A 19,286-nucleotide genomic window follows, 5' to 3' on the forward strand; every position below is an offset into this window, starting at 1 on the left:
ACAGATTGATACATCGTTAAAACGCAACCGATTCAGCGGCGTGCAGCTGGCCGGCTCGCCCATTAGACGGGCGGACGGCCGGGAAACATCACCGCCAGCCGGGAGTCTACGCGTACGTACAATAGGGGAAAAAAAAGTGAATTATCTTGTTTAAGAATTTGTTAATACAATATGTGCAATAAAATATTTTAGTCAATACCGGTACGTTTCCTCTCTTGCCACTTTATTCATCACTTTCATCGTCCTTACTAGCGGGAGAATCTTTGTCGTCTTCATCATCTTCCCATAGAGCGTCGTCCTCTGTTCCATCCAGTGAATTTGTGATTCCACATTTTTTGAAAGATTTTTCCACCAGTGGTTGCGGAATGGAGTCCCATACACTTTTCACCCATTCACAAAGCTGGGGCAAATCCGGCCGTTTGATTTTTCCACTAGGTGTGAACTTACGGTTTTCATCAGCCATCCATTGCGTATATCGCTGTTTAAGTGCAGCTTTGAATGGCCGATTTATACACACATCTAGTGGTTGTAGGATGGATGTTAGGCCTCCAGGGATATTGACCAAGTCAGTTTTCCCTTTTTCTAATTTGTCTCGCACTTCCTTAGTTGTATATCCGCAGAAGCTGTCCAGGACCAACATGTTGCGTAAATTCAGTTCCCCCATCAACCGCTCCATCTGCGCACATACAGATGGCGTACCATGTTGATGGAAGCAGTCACGAAGAAGGAGTTAGCCACGATTAACTCATACCCTATTTTCACGCCCTCCCAATGGGACGACCTAGTTGACATCGTAGATATGTGGGTGAGGCAAGAGTTCTGGTCTGGTAGGATAAAGATGGATCCCGACACCATATATGCCATAGAACAAATGAGACTAAAATACGGGAATAACGCCGCCTAGTTCAGTAAAGATCACCATGCGAGGCCATCACCAGACGTAGCGGAGACTTGCTGAAACCACCGGCCAGCCATTTAGGCCGTTCGCTTTCTACTTCTCTCACTATCCATCTTACTATTCTTTAATCTTTCTTTTATTTAAAAAAAAGAGGAAAAAGCACAAAGTCAAGCAAATACGATAAAGCCAAGAATTTTTCTCCCCAAACCACCATGTTAGAAGGAGAAGCGCCTCGCGCGCTAGTACTTCGTTCCCAGACGAGGACATCTTCCTCCTTGATGTGTGCGCAGACGCACCAGGACGACGTTGCAAAACATGAGTCACCCAGTCAATTATAAAGTTCATTGTCCATCCACCCTTTCAGATTCGCTCTCACTAATACCGGTATGCCTTTTACTGATATTTTCGGAATAGTCTTCCCTTTAAGTATCACGTAAGGTGGTAGCTTTCGTCCATCGCCAGTTACATACGACACCACTGTACATCTCTGTTTCTCACTGTTGCCAGTTCGTATCATGATGCTTGATTCTCCTTTCCTATTCACTGTGTTGTCGAGCGGCATCTCAAAATAGACTGGCGTTTGATCCGCATTACCAATTTGCGATAATATATAGGACTGTTTACGGCGCAGATTTATCACATAACGATGAAAATTCACTATTTTTTCCTCGTAATCGCCTGGAAGACTCTGAGCGATAGTAGTTTTCCTCCGGAATCCTAAACCATTTTGGTTGAAAAATCTTGACAGCCAGCCTCGGATAGCTTTGAAACTGGTAATGCCTAGTTATTTGGCTAAAGACAATGCTTTAAGTTTGCACATTTCACTCGTCACCGCGCATCCGTATTGTCGCTTCTCATCTACATAATCGCAGAGCCTTTTCTCGAGGCCTGGATGCTTCGCTTTTTGGCTGCGAAATGCCCGGCGATTACTATAGTTTCTTAAAGCTGCGTTTTATTTTTTCGCCAGTCGCGAATACAACTCTCACTCACGTCGTACTTTCTTCCTGCTGCACAGTTTCCAATATTCTCGGCTTCTTCAATAATTTTTACTTTTTCTTTAGCAGTGTACGAGCGATAACGAGTACTTGTAGCCACAATTAACAAGTTTGAAGATGTTAATACTTTACTCCTAACGTGCTACTGATGGGTCACAGACTGAGGCCCCAACAATGCAACAGTATAATCGGATGTATTGTTGGACGCGGAGCAGTACCAACAATGTTTCGAATAATCTGCTCACCCCAGTTTTTCACCCCAAAATTCGGAAATAAACATGCGCGGATTATTCGAGTATATACGGTATATTACTTTGGGCTGTCACTACTGCATCTTTGTCAAAGATTACAACAATGAGTAACTGTTTATGGTAGACAATGGAGCAAACATCCCTGTCCTAACAGCAACAGGAAACAACAAAATAGAAAGGACTGAATTTAAACCGTTTGTAGCAAATGGTTCTTAGAGCCCATCCTTTTGTTGTTGTTGTTCTTGCATTCAGACCAGAGACTGGTTTCATGCAGCTCTCCATGCTACTCTATACTGTGCAAGCTCATTCATCTCCCAGTACCTACTGCAACCTACATCCTTCTGAATCTGCTTAGTGCATCTTGGTCTCCATCTACGATTTTTACCCTCCACACTGCCCTCCAATACTAAATTGGTGATCCCTTGATGCCTCAGAACATGTCCTACCAACCGATCCCTTCTCCTAGTCAAGTTGTGCCACAAATTTCTCTTCTCCCCAATTCTATTCAGTACCACCTCATTAGTTATGTGATCTACCCATCTAATCTTCAGCATTCTTCTGTAGCACAACATTTCGAAAGCTTCTATTCTCTTCTTGTCCAAATCATTTAACGTCCATGTTTCACTTCCACACATGACTGCACTCCATACAAATACTTTCTTAAAACACGTCCCGAGATACAAACCTATACTCGATGTTAAACTTCTGTTCTTCAAAACTGCTTTCCTTGCCATTGCTAGTCTACATTTTATATCCTCTCTACTTCAACGATCATCAGTTATTTTGCTCACCAAATAGCAAAACTCCTTTACTACTTTAAGTGTCATTTACTAATCTAATTCCCCCAGCATCATCCGATTTAACTCAAGTACATTCCATTATTCTCGTCATGCTTTTGATGATGTTCATCTTATATCCCCCTCTCAAGACACTGTCCTTCCGTTAAATTGCTCTTCCGGGTCCTTTGCTGTCTCTGACAGAATTACAATGTCATCGGCAAACCTCAAAGTTTTTATTTCCTTTCCATGGATTTTAATACCTACTCCGAATTTTTCTTTTGTTTCCTTTCCTGCTTGCTCAATATACAGATTGAATAACATCAGGGAGAGGCTACAATCCTGTCTCACTCCCTTCCCAACCGCTGCTTCCCTTTCATGCCCCTCGACTCTTATAACTGCCATCTGTTTTCCGTACAAATTGTAAATAGCCTTTAGCTCCCTGTATTTGACCCCTGCCACCTTCAGAATTTGAATGAGTATTCCAGTCAACACTGTCAAAAGCTTTATCTAAGTTTACAAAAGCTAGAAACATAGGTTTGCCTTTCCTTAATCTGTCTTCTAAGATACGTCTTAGAGTCACTATTGCCTCACATTTTCCAACATTTCTATAAAATCCAAACTGGTCTTCCCTGAGGTGTGTTTCTACCAGTTTTTCCATTCATCTGTAAAAAAATTCGTGTTAGTAATTTGCAGCAGTGACTTATTAAACTGATAGTTCGGTAATTTTCACACCTGTCAACACCTGCTTTCTTTGGGATTTGAATTAGTATATTCTTCTTGAAGTCTGAGGGTATTTTGCCTGTCTCATACATCTCACTCACCAGATGGTAGAGTTTAGTCATGGCTGTCTCTCCCAAGACTATCAGAAATTTTAATGGAATGTTGTCTATTCCCGGGGCCTCGTTTCAACTTAGATCTTTCAGTGCTCTGTCAAACTCTCCACACAGTATCATATATCCCATTTCATCTTCATCTCCGTTCTCTTCCATTTCCATAATATTGTCCTGAAGTACATCGCTCTTGTATAGACCCTCTACATACTCCTTCCACCTTTCTGCTTTCCCTTCTTTGCTTAGACCTGGGTTTCCATCTGAGCTCTTGATATTCATACAAGTGGTTCCCTTTTCTCCAAAGGTGTCTAATTTTCATATAGGCAGTATCTGTCTTACCCCTAGTGATATATGCCTCTACATCCTTACATCTGTCCTCTAGCCATCCCTGCTTAGCCATTTTGCACTTCCTGTCTATCTCATTTTTGAGACGTTTGTATTTCTTTTTGCTGCTTCATTTACTGCATTTTTATATTTTCTCCTTTCATCAATTAAATTGAATATTTCTTCTGTTACCCAAGGATTTCTACTAGTCCTCATTTTCTTACTTACGCGATCCTCTGCTGCTTTCACTATTTCATCTCTCGAAGCTACCCATTCTTCTTCTCCTGTATTTCTTTCCCCCGTTCTTGTCAATCATTCCCTCTTTCTGAAATTCTCTACAACATATGTTTTTTTTCAGGTCCCATCTCCTTACATTCCCACCTTTTTGCAGTTTCTTCAGTTTTAATCTACAGTTCATAACCAATAGATTGTGGTCAGAGTCCACATCTGCCCTGGAAATGTCTTACAATTTAAAATGTGGTTCCAAAATCTGTCTTACCATTATATAATCTATCTGAAACCTTCCAGTGTCTCCAGGCCTCTTCCATGTATACAACCTCCTTTCACGATTCTTGAACCAAGTGTTATATACGGTTAAGTTATGCTCTGTGCGAAATTCTACCAGGCAGCTTCCTCTTTCATTCCTTACCCCCATTCCATATTCACCTACTACTTTTCCTTCTCTTCCTTTTCCTACACAGGAATTCCAGTCACACATCAATATTAAATGTTCATTTTCATTTCCCTTCACTATCTGAATAATTTCTTTTATTTCATCATACATTTCTTCTATCTCTTCATCATCTGCGGAGCTAGTTGCCATATAAACTTTTACTACTTTGGTAGGTGTGGGCTTCGTGTCTATCTTTGCTACAATAATGCATTCACTATACCCCCCATGAACCATGGACCTTGCCGTTGGTGGGGAGGCTTGCGTGCCTCAGCGATACAGATAGCCGTATCGTAGGTACAACCACAACGGAGGGGTATCTGTTGAGAGGCCAGACAAACGTGTGGTTCCTGAAGAGGGGCAGCAGCCTTTTCAGTAGTTGCAAGGGCAACAGTCTGGATGATTGACTGATCTGGCCTTGTAACAATAACCAAAACGGCCTTGCTGTGATGGTACTGCGAACGGCTGAAAGCAAGGGGAAACTACGGCCGTAATTTTTCCCGAGGGCATGCAGCTTTACTGTATGATTAAAATGATGATGGCGTCCTCTTGGGTAAAATATTCCGGAGGTAAAATAGTCCCCCATTCGGATCTCCGGGCGGGGACTACTCAAGAGGATGTCGGTATCAGGAGAAAGAAAACTGGCGTTCTACGGATCGGAGCGTGGAATGTCAGATACCTTAATCGGGCAGGTAGGTTAGAAAACTTAAAAAGGGAAATGGATAAGTTGAAGTTAGATATAGTGGGAATTAGTGAAGTTCGGTGGCAGGAGGAACAAGACTTCTGGTCAGGTGACTACAGGGTTATAAACACAAAGTCAAATAGGGGTAATGCAGGAGTAGGTTTAATAATGAATAGGAAAATAGGAATGCGAGTAAGCTACTACAAACAGCATAGTGAACGCATTATTGCGGCCAAGATAGATACGAAGCCCACACCTACTACAGTAGTACAAGTTTATATGCCAACTAGCTCTGCAGATGATGAAGAAATTGAAGAAATGTATGATGAAATAAAAGAAATTATTCAGATAGTGAAGGGAGACGAAAATTTAATAGTCATGGGTGACTGGAATTCGAGTGTAGGAAAAGGGAGAGAAGGAAACATAGTAGGTGAATATGGATTGGGGCTAAGAAATGAAAGAGGAAGCCGCCTGATAGAATTTCGCACAGAGCACAACTTAATCATAGCTAACACTTGGTTTAAGAATCATGATAGAAGGTTGTATACATGGAAGAACCCTGGAGATACTAAAAGGTATCAGTAGGATAATATAATGGTAAGACAGAGATTTAGGAACCAGGTTTTAAATTGTAAGACATTTCCAGGGGCAGATGTGGATTCTGACCACAATCTATTGGTTATGAACTGTAGATTATAACTGAAGAAACTGCAAAAAGGTGGGAATTTAAGGAGATGGGACCTGGATAAACTGAAAGAACCAGAGGTTGTACAGAGTTTCAGGGAGAGCATAAGGGAACAATTGAAAGGAATGGGGGAAAGAAATACAGTAGAAGAAGAATGGGTAGCTCTGAGGGATGAAGTAGTGAAGGCAGCAGACGATCACGTAGGTAAAAAGAAGAGGGTTAGTAGAAATCCTTGGGTAACAGAAGAAATATTGAATTTAATTGATGAAAGGAGAAAATATAAAAATGCAGTAAATGAAGCAGGCAAAAAGGAATACAAACGTCTCAAAAATGATTCCAGAATGAGATTTTCACTCTGCAGCGGAGTGTGCGCTGATATGAAACTTCCTGGCAGATTAAAACTGTGTGCCCGACCGAGACTCGAACTCGGGACCTTTGCCTTTCGCGGGCAAGTGCTCTACCAACTGAGCTACCGAAGCACGACTCACGCCCGGTACTCACAGCTTTACTTCTGCCAGTACCTCGTCTCCTACCTTCCAAACTTTACAGAAGCTCTCCTGCGAACCTTGCAGAACTAGCACTCCTGAAAGAAAGGATATTGCGGAGACATGGCTTAGCCACAGCCTGGGGGATGTTTCCAGAATGAGATTTTCACTCTGCAGCGGAGTGTGCGCTGATATGAAACTTCCTGGCAGATTAAAACTGTGTGCCCGACCGAGACTCGAACTCGGGACCTTTGCCTTTCGCGGGCAAGTGCTCTACCAACTGAGCTACCGAAGCACGACTCACGCCCGGTACTCACCGCTTTACTTCTGCCAGTACCTCGTCTCCTACCTTCCAAACTTTACAGAAGCTCTCCTGCGAACCTTGCAGAACTAGCACTCCTGAAAGAAAGGATATTGCGGAGACATGGCTTAGCCACAGCCTGGGGGATGTTTCCAGAATGAGATTTTCACTCTGCAGCGGAGTGTGCGCTGATATGAAACTTCCTGGCAGATTAAAACTGTGTGCCCGACCGAGACTCGAACTCGGGACCTTTGCCTTTCGCGGGCAAGTGCTCTACCAACTGAGCTACCGAAGCACGACTCACGCCCGGTACTCACAGCTTTACTTCTGCCAGTACCTCGTCTCCTACCTTCTCAAAAATGAGATCGACAGGAAGTGCAAAATGGCTAAGCAGGGATGGCTAGAGGACAAATGTAAGGATGTAGAGGCTTACCTCACTAGGGGTAAGATAGATACTGCCTACAGGAAAATTAAAGAGACCTTTGGAGATAAGAGAACCACTTGTATGAATATCAAGAGCTCAGATGGAAACCCAGTTCTAACCAAAGAAGGGAAAGCAGAAAGGTGGAAGGAGTATATAGAGGGTCTATACGAGGGCGATGCACTTGAGGACAATATTATGGAAATGGAAGAGGATGTAGATGAAGATGAAATGGGAGATATGATACTGCGTGAAGAGTTTGACAGAGCACTGAAGGACCTGAGTCGAAACAAGGCCCCCGGAGTAGACAACATTCCATTGGAACTACTGACGGCCTTGGGAGAGCCAGTCCTGACAAAACTCTACCATCTGGTGAGCAAGATGTATGAAACAGGCGAAATACCCTCAGACTTCAAGAAGAATATAATAATTCCAATCCCAAAGAAAGCAGGTGTTGACAGATGTGAAAATTACCGAACAATCAGTTTAATAAGCCACAGCTGCAAAGTACTAACACGAATTCTTTACAGACGAATGGAAAAACTAGTAGAAGCCGACCTCGGGGAAGATCAGTTTGGATTACGTAGAAATACTGGAACACGTGAGGCAATACTGACCTTACGACTTATCTTAGAAGAAAGATTAAGGAAAGGCAAACCTACGTTTCTAGCATTTGTAGACTTAGAGAAAGCTTTTGACAATGTTGACTGGAATACTCTCTTTCAAATTCTAAAGGTGGCAGGGGAAAAATACAGGGAGCGAAAGGCTATTTACAACTTGTACAGAAACCAGATGGCAGTTATAAGAGTTGAGGAACATGAAAGGGAAGCAGTGGTTGGGAAGGGAGTAAGACAGGGTTGTAGCCTCTCCCCGATGTTGTTCAATCTGTATATTGAGCAAGCAGTAAAGGAAACAAAAGAAAAATTTGGAGTAGGTATTAAAATCCATGGAGAAGAAATAAAAACTTTGAGGTTCGCCGATGACATTGTAATTCTGTCAGAGACAGCAAAGGACTTGGAAGAGCAGTTGAACGGAATGGATGGTGTCTTGAAGGGAGGCTATAAGATGAACATCAACAAAAGCAAAACGAGGATAATGGAATGTAGTCGAGTTAAGTCGGGTGATGCTGAGGGTATTAGATTAGGAAATGAGACACTGAAAGTAGTAAAGGAGTTTTGCTATTTGGGGAGCAAAATAACTGATGATGGACGAAGTAGAGAGGATATAAAATGTAGACTGGCAATGGCAAGGAAAGCGCTTCTGAAGAAGAGAAATTTGTTAACATCGAGTATAGATTTAAGTGTCAGGAAGTTATTTCTGAAAGTATTTGTATGGAGTGTAGCCATGTATGGAAGTGAAACATGGACGGTAAATAGTTTGGACAAGAAGAGAATAGAAGCTTTTGAAATGTGGTGCTACAGAAGAATGCTGAAGATTAGATGGGTAGATCACATAACTAATGAGGAAGTATTGAATAGGATTGGGGAGAAGAGAAGTTTGTGGCACAACTTGACCAGAAGAAGGGATCAGTTGGTAGGACATGTTCTGAGGCATCAAGGGATCACCAATTTAGTATTGGAGGGCAGCGTGGAGGGTAAAAATCGTAGGGGGAGACCAAGAGATGAATACACTAAACAGATTCAGAAGGATGTAGGTTGCAGTAGGTACTGGGAGATGAAGAAGCTTGCACAGGATAGAGTAGCATGGAGAGCTGCATCAAACCAGTCTCAGGACTGAAGACCACAACAACAACAACAACAACAACAACAACATGCTGTATGTAGTAGCTTACCCACACTCTTATTTTTTATTCATTATTATACCTACTCCTGCAGTAACCCCATTTGATTTTGTATTTATAACCCTGTACTCACCTGACCAGAAGTCTTATTCCTCCTCCCACCAAACGTCACTAATTCCCACTATGTTTAGTTTTAACCTACCCATTTCCCTTTTTAAATTTTCTGACCTGCCTTCCCGATTAAGGGATCTGACATTCCATGCTCTGATATGTAGAACACCAGTTTTCTTTCTCCTGATAATGATGTCCTCCTGAGTAGTCCCCACCTGCAGGTCCAAATGGGGGACTATTTTACCTCCGGAGTATTTTACCCAAGAGGATGCCATCATCATTTAATCATTGTAAAGCTGCTTGCCACCAGGAAAAATTACGGCTGTAGTTTCCCCTTGCTTTCAGCCATTTGCAGTACCAGCACAGCAAGGCATTTTGGTTAACGTTACAAGGCCAGATCAGTGAATTATCCAGACTGTTGCCCTTGCAACTACTGAAAAGGCTGCTGCCCCTCTTCAGTAACCACACATTTGTCTGGCTCCTCAACAGATACCCCTCCGTTGTGGTTGCATCCACGGTACGGCTATCTGTATTGCTGAGGCACTCAAGCTTCCCCACCAATGGCAAGGTCCATGGTTCATGGGGCGAGATTCCATCTTACAGTTTAAAATTGCTGAATGTTGACCTACTATAAAAAGATATATTTTTGATGCCTATTTATTGTCGCAGGCATTTAAAATGGCATATTAGGTATTGATATTTATCATCAGTTTTACCTTATGATTGATTTCCAAAGCAAGAGATTAACTGATAACTCTCAGTTGAACGTGAAAGGGAGTATGTCATGAATTGAAGCCACTGAGAGTTAATTGCTTTCATATTAACTACAAATTTTCTAAAATTTTAAAGAAGTTTTGAGAGTTGGGAAACTACATGTCATGCAAAACAATTTAAGCATGGTAAGTACCAAATTTTAGCATCTACTGGCCCTTGGATCTGCTGCAGCTCTCTCACATTAGAGCTAAACAAATTGCATATTGCAAAGAACAGAATATGACTGTTTCTATATATTGTTACAAAACCAGATAGTCACTGTGTTCATGGAAATAATCATCAAACCACTATCCAGTTCCAAGAATAGATGATGGCAACTTAATCCTTCATGGGAAGAAAACATGTTCCAAGATAGACCTCTGGAAATTTTATTATTAAATCCCACGAAAAGAAGACAACAAACAGAAAACAGTAATTATCACTTCATTTGATCTATACAAATTTAACTCTGTGCCATTGGATTTTAAGGATGCAATTCACCACTTTTCAAAGAAGAGAATTAGATTGTTCAGAATATAAGGTTACTGTGATATGTAACCACTCCAGAACGGAAGAAACCAGGCTTGGAGACTGTACTATATGCAGGGCTGGTCTCTTGGGTATTCAGCCACCACACTCACAGATGTGCTTTGCATCCCAGGTATGGTCCCAGCTTTACCTCTGGAGGTTGTTTGTCAACAGAAGATTCACTGCGCTGTTTACTGCCAAGTCTCCTGAAGCCACCCACGGCATCTGTAGACACAAGCCATGCCAGTACGTGGCACGCAGGTCATGGTAAATAGTGCTGCAGTCGCAGGTGCCTATTTGCATCCACACAGCCACATGTCCACATGACACCATGCATGTATTCCTCTGCTGATGGGTATGTAAATTGATACTCAGTCCCTTGTCAGCCAGTCCTCCTCTGGGCAACAGACCAACTGCCAGCCACTCTTTAGTCTATGCTTTGGACCACGACACCTGTCATCGCTGCTACCCATCAGACAGTGCTGTGTCATAACTTTGCTGGGATCACCAGCTGCTGAATGTCCATCCGCCACTGCCCCCCACCCCCCCTCCCCCCCCCCCTCAGCTGGACCTATGTGTCAGCAGTCCACAAGCTCAGAGCCCTGAGGTATAGTGCTGTTTATCACCCATTGTACCTCCCAGATCACCACCCCTACTGACGATTGTAGACTTTGACATGGTGGGCCTCTGCTATACATCGTCAAGATGGACTTTTAAGTTTTACACAAATGTGGAGTTTCATGTCCTGAGCTGTACTGAGTTTAGTTCAAGGTTCATAAATAAAGAATTATTATTGTAACTTGTCAATTAAATAACTACCACCCACACCATTGGCAAAGGTTGTACCAGTGGCAACAAGGACAATAGTTTCATGGTGTAGTACTGCTCTGCTGGTAACCCTGCCTTCCACATTGTTGCCTGTGGTGGACAGTTGCTATTGTTCTATGTGGGCATAGCATGTCTCTTCCAGTAGAACGAAATTTTGTGTGTTCATTGATTGATTACATATTGTGTGGTGTTGTTTTGTTCCAGTCTGCTCTGGTGGCTGCTCAGTGCCTCCTCTTTTTAAGTGCTGCAATTCTCTGAGACGGTTATGCTATCTGTCTTAAGAAGGGAGGAGTGTAGTCTATGCAGGACAGGACCCCTGGTTATTTAGCCACCACATTCAATGTATGAGCTTTGCGGGCCAGGTATGCCCATAGTTTACTTTTGCAGATTGTTTGTCAACGGAAGATTCACTAGTCTGTTTACTGCCAAGCCTTCTGCAGCAATCACAATGCCTGCAGGCACAAAGCTCACCAATAGGTGGTGTGCAGGTCATGGTAAGCAATGCTGCAGTCGCAGACCCCTAATTGTGACCACATGGCTCATCTGCATTTCTCTGCTAACAGGTACTTAGATCACCCCTCAGCCTCTCAACAATGAGTTCTGCTCTTGACTATGACTGCGTGCCACCCACGGCTACCCCGACTCATCACCACTACCAATGATCCTGGACTTTGTCATAGTGGGCATCCACTAAACATCATCAGAGAGGCTTACCTGTTGTATTCAAATGTGGTCTTCATGCTCTGAAGTTGCACTGAGTTTAATTCAAGGTTAATAAACAAAGAGTTGTTAATGTAATGTGTGCATTCAATTATTACCAGTTGCACTATTCAGTTAAGGTCATAAGAGGAATGGAAACAGTCACTGTAAAGACAACTTGTCCAGAAACTGAGAAAGAAATTCTAATATTTCTCTGTACGCTCAACATCTTTTGCCATCTTCTAGAACATATTGCATAAAACTAAGCTCTGCTAATTATGAAAGGAAGACAAACTGGACTGCAGAAGAAATAGAGCAGTTTGAAAAATGCAAGGAAATTTTATTCCAAACTTCACTACTAAGTTTCCCTACTGTGAAGCATGCACTTGGGTTTATTGTGGTTGCATAAAATGTTTACAATTGAGTAGCCCTACAGCAGAAGCACTATGGAATTTGGAAGCCTACTGTATTCTTTTCAGAGACGTTATCTCTTGTCCAGAAGAATCACTCAACTTACACCAGAGAACTTCTCACTATTTATTTAGTGAGCAGAAGAACAGTTTTTGTGTATATAGATAATGGTCTATTAACTTTTGTATTCAAACCAATGCAATTCTGTTATCTCCAGTACATTTCACAGCTCACAACAGATTTGCACCATGTATCTCTCACACACACACAAAAAAAAAAAGTATCTCTCACACACACACACACAAAAAAAAAAAAAAAAAAAAAAAAAAAAAAAAAAAAAAAAAAAAAAAAAAAAAAAAAAAAATCAAGTAGCAGCATTTCACTGAAATTCAAACAATTTACTACTACTGAGGGATTAAAATGTGGTTTGACATTTCAGTTGAAACCATTAGTTCGCATGTATCCAAATAATTTATGATCATAGTTCTTAAGTATTATTACAAAATGGCTCATCCTGGTATGACAGTTGCCAATAAAGCTAATATTCTTAAAATCTGTCAGGCCAAACTTATAGCAGTATGTGCAACAACTGATTGTGGCACATACAGATTCTCCAAGAGAAAATTACATGTCATACTAAATGACCTTTGGGTTGGTTGGTTGGTTGGTTTTGGGGGAAGGAGACCAGACAGCGAGGTCATTGGTCTCATCGGATTAGGGAAGGACGGGGAAGGAAGTCGGCCGTGCCCTTTGAAAGGAACCATCCCGGCATTTGCCTAGAGCAATTGAGGGAAATCACGGAAAACCTAAATCAGGATGGCCGGACGCAGGATTGAACCGTCGGCCTCCCGAATGCGAGTCCAGTGTCTAACCACTGCGCCACCTCGCTCGGTGACCTTTGGGGAATTGCTCATTGTTGACACACATTTTCAGATGGTACATGCTGCCCGAGTGGGTCCAGCACCATCTTCCAACGGATTTATTTATTATTTATCTTTCATAGGCAGATTCACTAGCTGGATGAAAGTTGCACCCCATCAAAACATTGAAGCAGAGACAGGAGCAACAGCAGTTTTCAGTTGCTGGAACACTGCAGCAGGTAGCATACACGCAGTTTCAGGCTACTATGTTCCAAGCTTGGGCGAAGATTTATAAAATGACTAGAATTACTACCGACTATCTCACGCTAATGGAAAACTTAACCATATATTGAAGAGTGCTAGACGAGTCCATTCTGCAGCTAAATGGATTAACTTAATACCTACTATTCTACTTGGCCTGTGTTGCTCCTTCCAGAAAGGAAGCAATTATGCAGTAGCAGAAATTTTGTGTAGTGTTATACATAAGCTACCCGGTGATTCTTCCGGGAACTTCATATCACAACAGACATTGTCCCTCTAACTTCTGTCATCGAAATCAAGGAAAAGACGAAGCACCTAAAGACTGAAGAGAATTCCCACAGGACCAAAGAAACTCCTTTCACACACAACGATATTAAAAGTACAAGTCATATGTTCACTAGACTTAATCAGATAAAGAGTGGACTCACAATCATATGCACGTCCTTATAAAGTGAGTCAATGTTTACTGAAGGAGAATACCATCAAGAGTAAAGATAAGTTAATCAACATTTCTGTTGTTTTACTCAAGCCAGCATATCTTTTCTGCTGAAAACAGTGCACCTGAGGAGTCAAAACCATTGGACCTGCTGCCTGTTAACCAGGATAAAGAGTGTTTGCAAGTGCCTCATGCAATTGCAGGATCAGGATGTGTGGTGAAATTCTCTACTCAGTTCACAGAAATAATTGACATCTGCACTGAGTGGGAACACACAAATTACAAGAAAGTGTCTGAAAAGTAAATTATTTTTCAAGCACTTCAAACAGTATGTTCATTTGTTTCACTAAATGTCTTTCAGTTTTATGAACCCTCTTGTTATCCACATTTTGTTTTGTGTGTTAAAAAAGAAGAATTGTAGGTAGCAACGAAATAAAAAGTGTAGCAAGCAAGTGGTGTTAGGCTCATTAAATCTCGTACAATAAGATCAATTAACATGAGGAATAACTGTCTCAAGTGTAACAATCATAGCTTGTGACAAAGTCTCTGCTTCAACATAATGTAATATTCATTACAGGAGTCTATTTGTTGATCCTACAGCACTCTGGAACTGCTATAAAATTCAGGCAAAACTAACAGGAGGAGATAAGGTAAAGGGGATGATGTGAGAGTGAGCTAACTAGTGAAAAACGATGAAATGAGGATGTTTAACAAAAAATAGCTGGCGAATAACTTTTTAAATTCAATTAATATCATAATGTTAGTTGGTCACTTGTTCCATGGGTCACAATGCATGTTATATCATGACGACATGAAGTGTGTGAGTTTTCACAATATTAACTTAATTGAATACATCTATAAATATCTGGACATAGCAATCGACAAAAAACAATATTTATATGAAAAAAATGCTGTAACTTACCAAGCGAGAAAGCACTGGTAGATAGACACAATAAAAAACACACCAACACACACACAAATTTCAAGCTTTTGCAACCCATGGTTGCTTCATCAGGAAAGAGGGAAGGAGAGGGAAAGACGAAAGGATGTGGGTTTCAAGGGAGAGAGTAAGGAGTCATTACACACACACACACATCCATCCTGCGGATGACCCAGCTGAGACCACTACTCACTGCAGTCAGACAGCGACACCCAGCCACAACAGTGGCTGTGTGTGTCAGTTGTGCATTGTGCACGTGTTTTTTTTCTAAATTTGAAGAACTTTGTTTGATAGCTCAGTGTACTTTTAAATGTGCCTGTCTGCCACATAAAACCAGCTCTATGAGGAGAGTATACCCTAATTCGGACTGTTTTTATTCCCCCTGGGGTTGCCCAGTGGTTGAACTAAACTGTCTAAGAAGCTCTAAAATGTGATTTTTCTAACTTAAAATTCCACCTGAAATTTTCGATCCTCCAGCTTTGCTTCCTAATTAATGTTAATGCTTTAAATTTGTTACTGGTGTAGTAGCTCCTGATGTGTTGCATTGAACATGATTTTTAAAAATAAGAGAAAACATTTGCAGAAAACCAATCAATAATCTTCCTCTATCACTGTTGGGATTTACTATGACATGTCATATGCAAAAGAACTAATCCTACTTTATGTGTACTGAACTGAAGATCGTTAACATACATGAGGAGCAACACCTTCAAAATTTTCTACACGGTCAATATGAACATATATGTAACAAAATGATCTAATTCTGTGAAGTTAGATTATTAAACAATAGCAACATATAGAAAAAAAAACACATTTCCCTTCAGCACCAACAATGAGGCCTTTGCAAGGATTAGTTCAGAAATAATTTTTGTTGTACTTTTAGTAACTTACAGAAACGGCTCCTGGTTCTGGATGCCTCAAGATAACAACATCTGCATATCCAGCCATCACCTGAACCGAATCTGGTGAATATAAAACAAATTACTCAGTTTATTAAGATGATTAACTTTTGAGCAAGTTAATGAGAGCCATTACAAATAAAAAGCTTACCCTCCAGTGTTTCACCCTTTTTAACAGATGAAGAACTCTCGTCCATATAGATTACTCTTCCACCAAGCCTCTGCATTGCAGCTGAAAAGCTGCAACTAGTTCGTGTACTCACTTCGTAGAAAACGGAAGCCATTACTTTCCCCTGAAATTAACAAAAACAAAAATGTACATGGTTGCGAAGAACATTCAAAAAGTAAGATCTGACTAGCCACAGAAAGAATATATCTGCAGTAATAATGCTCCAGTAATTATTCTCTGATACATAAAAACATCTTTCAACACATCTGCCCACATTGTTTTGGCATTTGTAAGCTCACTATGCATACACCACCACCAGAGGCCTCTGCATGATTATTTCATGTAGCAAGTCATTTGGATACAATTTGAATGATGTAAGAGTTCCCGACTGTGGAGTGAAGTTTATGCTGTTTTTCACTTAACAACTTTCACCATTTTTTATAAAACTTGTTTGTTGTTCTGAAGTTACATTTACAAACCCACTGCAGTTACAGACATTTAATAACTTATTGACCTCCTGTTATTTGGTAGTGAAATGAGTTAATGAGTATCATTTACCAAAGTTGGTTTAATAAGTGTTCTGGTTGATAGCATTTTACAAGAAATCAAACGCTATGGACTAAAAGTTGAGGTAAATATGAAAGAATCCTATTAATGGTATATTATTATGGATATATAAATTAAAACTACTTACTTTTGTGTGAACAATTTAGGAACTCTTCTAGACACACTGTATCATGTACTGATAATATTTATACAAGAAAGGAAAAAAAAAGTATGCAACATGTGGAGCTAACATTACTATGCATGTAATTTGTTCCCAAAAATGGAAGTTACCCGTAATACGTGATCCAACTGCCTCTCCTTTTGCACGAACACTCTTAGTGTTTGTGCAAGGTTGAATATTTCATTCAGCTGGTCCTTAGTGAACATACTGACAGAAAGAACATGTTGACCAGTGAGCCCATGGCTGAATGATGAAGACTGTCCAGGAACCACACTGGGGAGATTGGGAATGCTGTCACTCTTGTATCGCAACAAGGGCAATGGAGAAATGCTTCGCTGTGGTGCTGCAATTGGAGCAAGTCCATCGTGGGCAGCAGGAAAACCAGTCTGTTGTTTTGATGAAGCCATGTCTGATATCAACTTAGAATATTTTTCTGAAAAATAAAAGGAAGAAATTTATTTCATCACTAACTGTACTTGGCCACACATTGCTGTGGCTCTGCCTAGTTCAATGAAAAAGCAAGAAAACAGAAAGCAGACGTTTATAATATGTATGGGCATTTGATATATGAGGTGTGTGAGAAAAGTAATGAGACTAACAACACTGTGAATGATCTTGCAGTGCTGTGTTGCTCTATTTGTGTAGACTGGTACGTTGATTCCTTCCCAAAGTGCAGTCTGAGTTTCAGCATCATACAGCCACCATGTGATTTCTGACAGTAGCATCAGTGAACATGTTTTCTTATTGTGTATTACGAAAATGGAACAGCGGAATTTAAAACAACATTAAAACTTCAAGTTTTATGTTAAATTTGGGATACCTGTAAGTTTGACCTTTGAAAATTTGAAAGAGGCCTATGGGAATATTCTTTATCAACAGCACAAGTTATCCACAGGTACAAATCATTTTTGGAAGGCTGAGAACTTGCTGATGACTAACTTCGCTCAGTGAGACCAACTTCGAAAACCAACAAAAGTGTCAAATGTGCATGTGCTTTCGTGAGTTTGTTACTCCAGGGCAAACTTTTAACCAAGTGTTTTACAGAGTTGTCCTTCAAATACTTAGGAAAAGGGTGAACTGAGTGACACCAGACATCGCAGGCAAGTGGATGCTGAATCATGACAACAGCCCATGCCACACGGCCACTTCCCTCACAATTTTTTTAGCTCAAAAAGCATTCCTGTTATCCACAGCCCCCCCCCCCCCCCTCCTAAAGTCCTTATGATGCTTTTTTTCCACAAAATTGAAAATTATCTTAAAATTATGTCATTTTTGGACTCTGGAGAACATTAAAAAGTGTGACTGACATGTTAAAGCCCTACCAAGTGAAGCCTTTCAGCACTGCTACCAAGACTGGGAACAATGACTCCACTGGGGTGTAGGTACTGAAGGAAACTACTTTGAAGGGGACAATATTGTCGTTCAAAGAAGGGGGGCGGGATTTTAGTATATACAAAGAATCAGTCTCATTACTTTCCTCAAAGAAAAAAAATTTACACACACACACACACAGGGTTATTCACAAAGATATGCAAATATTTTAATATGTTATTCTACAAGTAAAACTCAAGAAAAAAGTTCATATAAACATAGTTCCGCAAATGTTTAGCTACAGAGTTACAGCTACTGAAGATTTTGCCTGAAATTTAGCAACTTCACTAATATGAAGCCATAGCAAAACTGTACAAGGTTAAAGTAAAGCAAGACTTCCATTTATTTTGTTGTTACTGATCTGGTGAATCTAATAAAATATGTCCTAGATGTGTATCTGCAGTAGTTTTTCAGAACATCCAGAGACGCCAAGACGTAATTTCATAAAATTTTTACCTTATTAACTACTTAGCCCAATTTGTTTTTTTAAATTCCAGACAATTGCACAAAGTTTTCAACAGAAGTTGGAAAAATTATGGCAATAATGTTAACTGAAACTGTATGAATGTGTCAGATAATCTGCTTTTATTAATACCATAGCATACGTGAATTCATCATGTTAAACCAGAAAAAGAAAGTTCAGGAAGTTTTACAGTGTACATACAGTTTCACAATACTTTCACAATAAATGTTTAAAAATGTCTCCACCAAGTGCAATACATTTAGTTGTATGTTTATGAAGAGATTTTGTTGCTCGTTTCAGTTTCACAGGGTTGTTTTTAATTTCGTTGATTACATTCATAATGTGAGCAAGTAATGCCTCAGCTGTATTGACTTTGTCCTCATAAACTATGTCTTTCATCCATCCCCATACACAAAAGTTAATTGGCATTAAATTGGGCTATGTGGGTGTCCAGAGATGTGTAGCACCACAAACAATCCGTTTCTGGGGAAAATGGTCATTTAAATGTGTAGTAACTGCGTTGGTGAAATGTGGATGTGCATCGTCATGTTGAAAATACATTTGCAATCTCATAGCAAGTGGAATATCTTCAAGCAAGCAGGGCATTTCTTCAGAATTGTAAGTACATCTTGCCAGTTAGACACCCTGGGAAAATGAATGGTCCAATAAAGTGTGTGTTGATTATATCATACCACACATTTATGCTAAATCGCTGCTGGAAATTGCATTGCACTGTTGCAAGTGGGTTTGCTTCAGACCATACGTGTT

At 40.6% G+C, this 19,286-nt stretch overlaps 1 protein-coding gene across 1 annotated transcript in view; it reads right to left on the reverse strand.

Annotated features, from left to right (window-relative positions):
• Nucleotides 1–19,286, reverse strand: part of LOC124606307 (CAD protein) — a 545,680-nt gene that overhangs the window by 8,764 nt on the left and 517,630 nt on the right. The window contains exons 28-30 of the mRNA XM_047138292.1: nt 16,795–17,117; nt 15,940–16,081; nt 15,781–15,851 (exon numbers count right to left, since the gene is read on the reverse strand). Of these exons, the coding sequence (XP_046994248.1) occupies nt 15,781–15,851; nt 15,940–16,081; nt 16,795–17,117 (536 nt within the window). The remainder of the gene's footprint in view (nt 1–15,780; nt 15,852–15,939; nt 16,082–16,794; nt 17,118–19,286) is intronic.

The sequence above is a fragment of the Schistocerca americana genome, chromosome 1 (genome assembly GCF_021461395.2).
Source record: "Schistocerca americana isolate TAMUIC-IGC-003095 chromosome 1, iqSchAmer2.1, whole genome shotgun sequence".
Taxonomy (NCBI): Eukaryota; Metazoa; Arthropoda; class Insecta; order Orthoptera; family Acrididae; genus Schistocerca; species Schistocerca americana.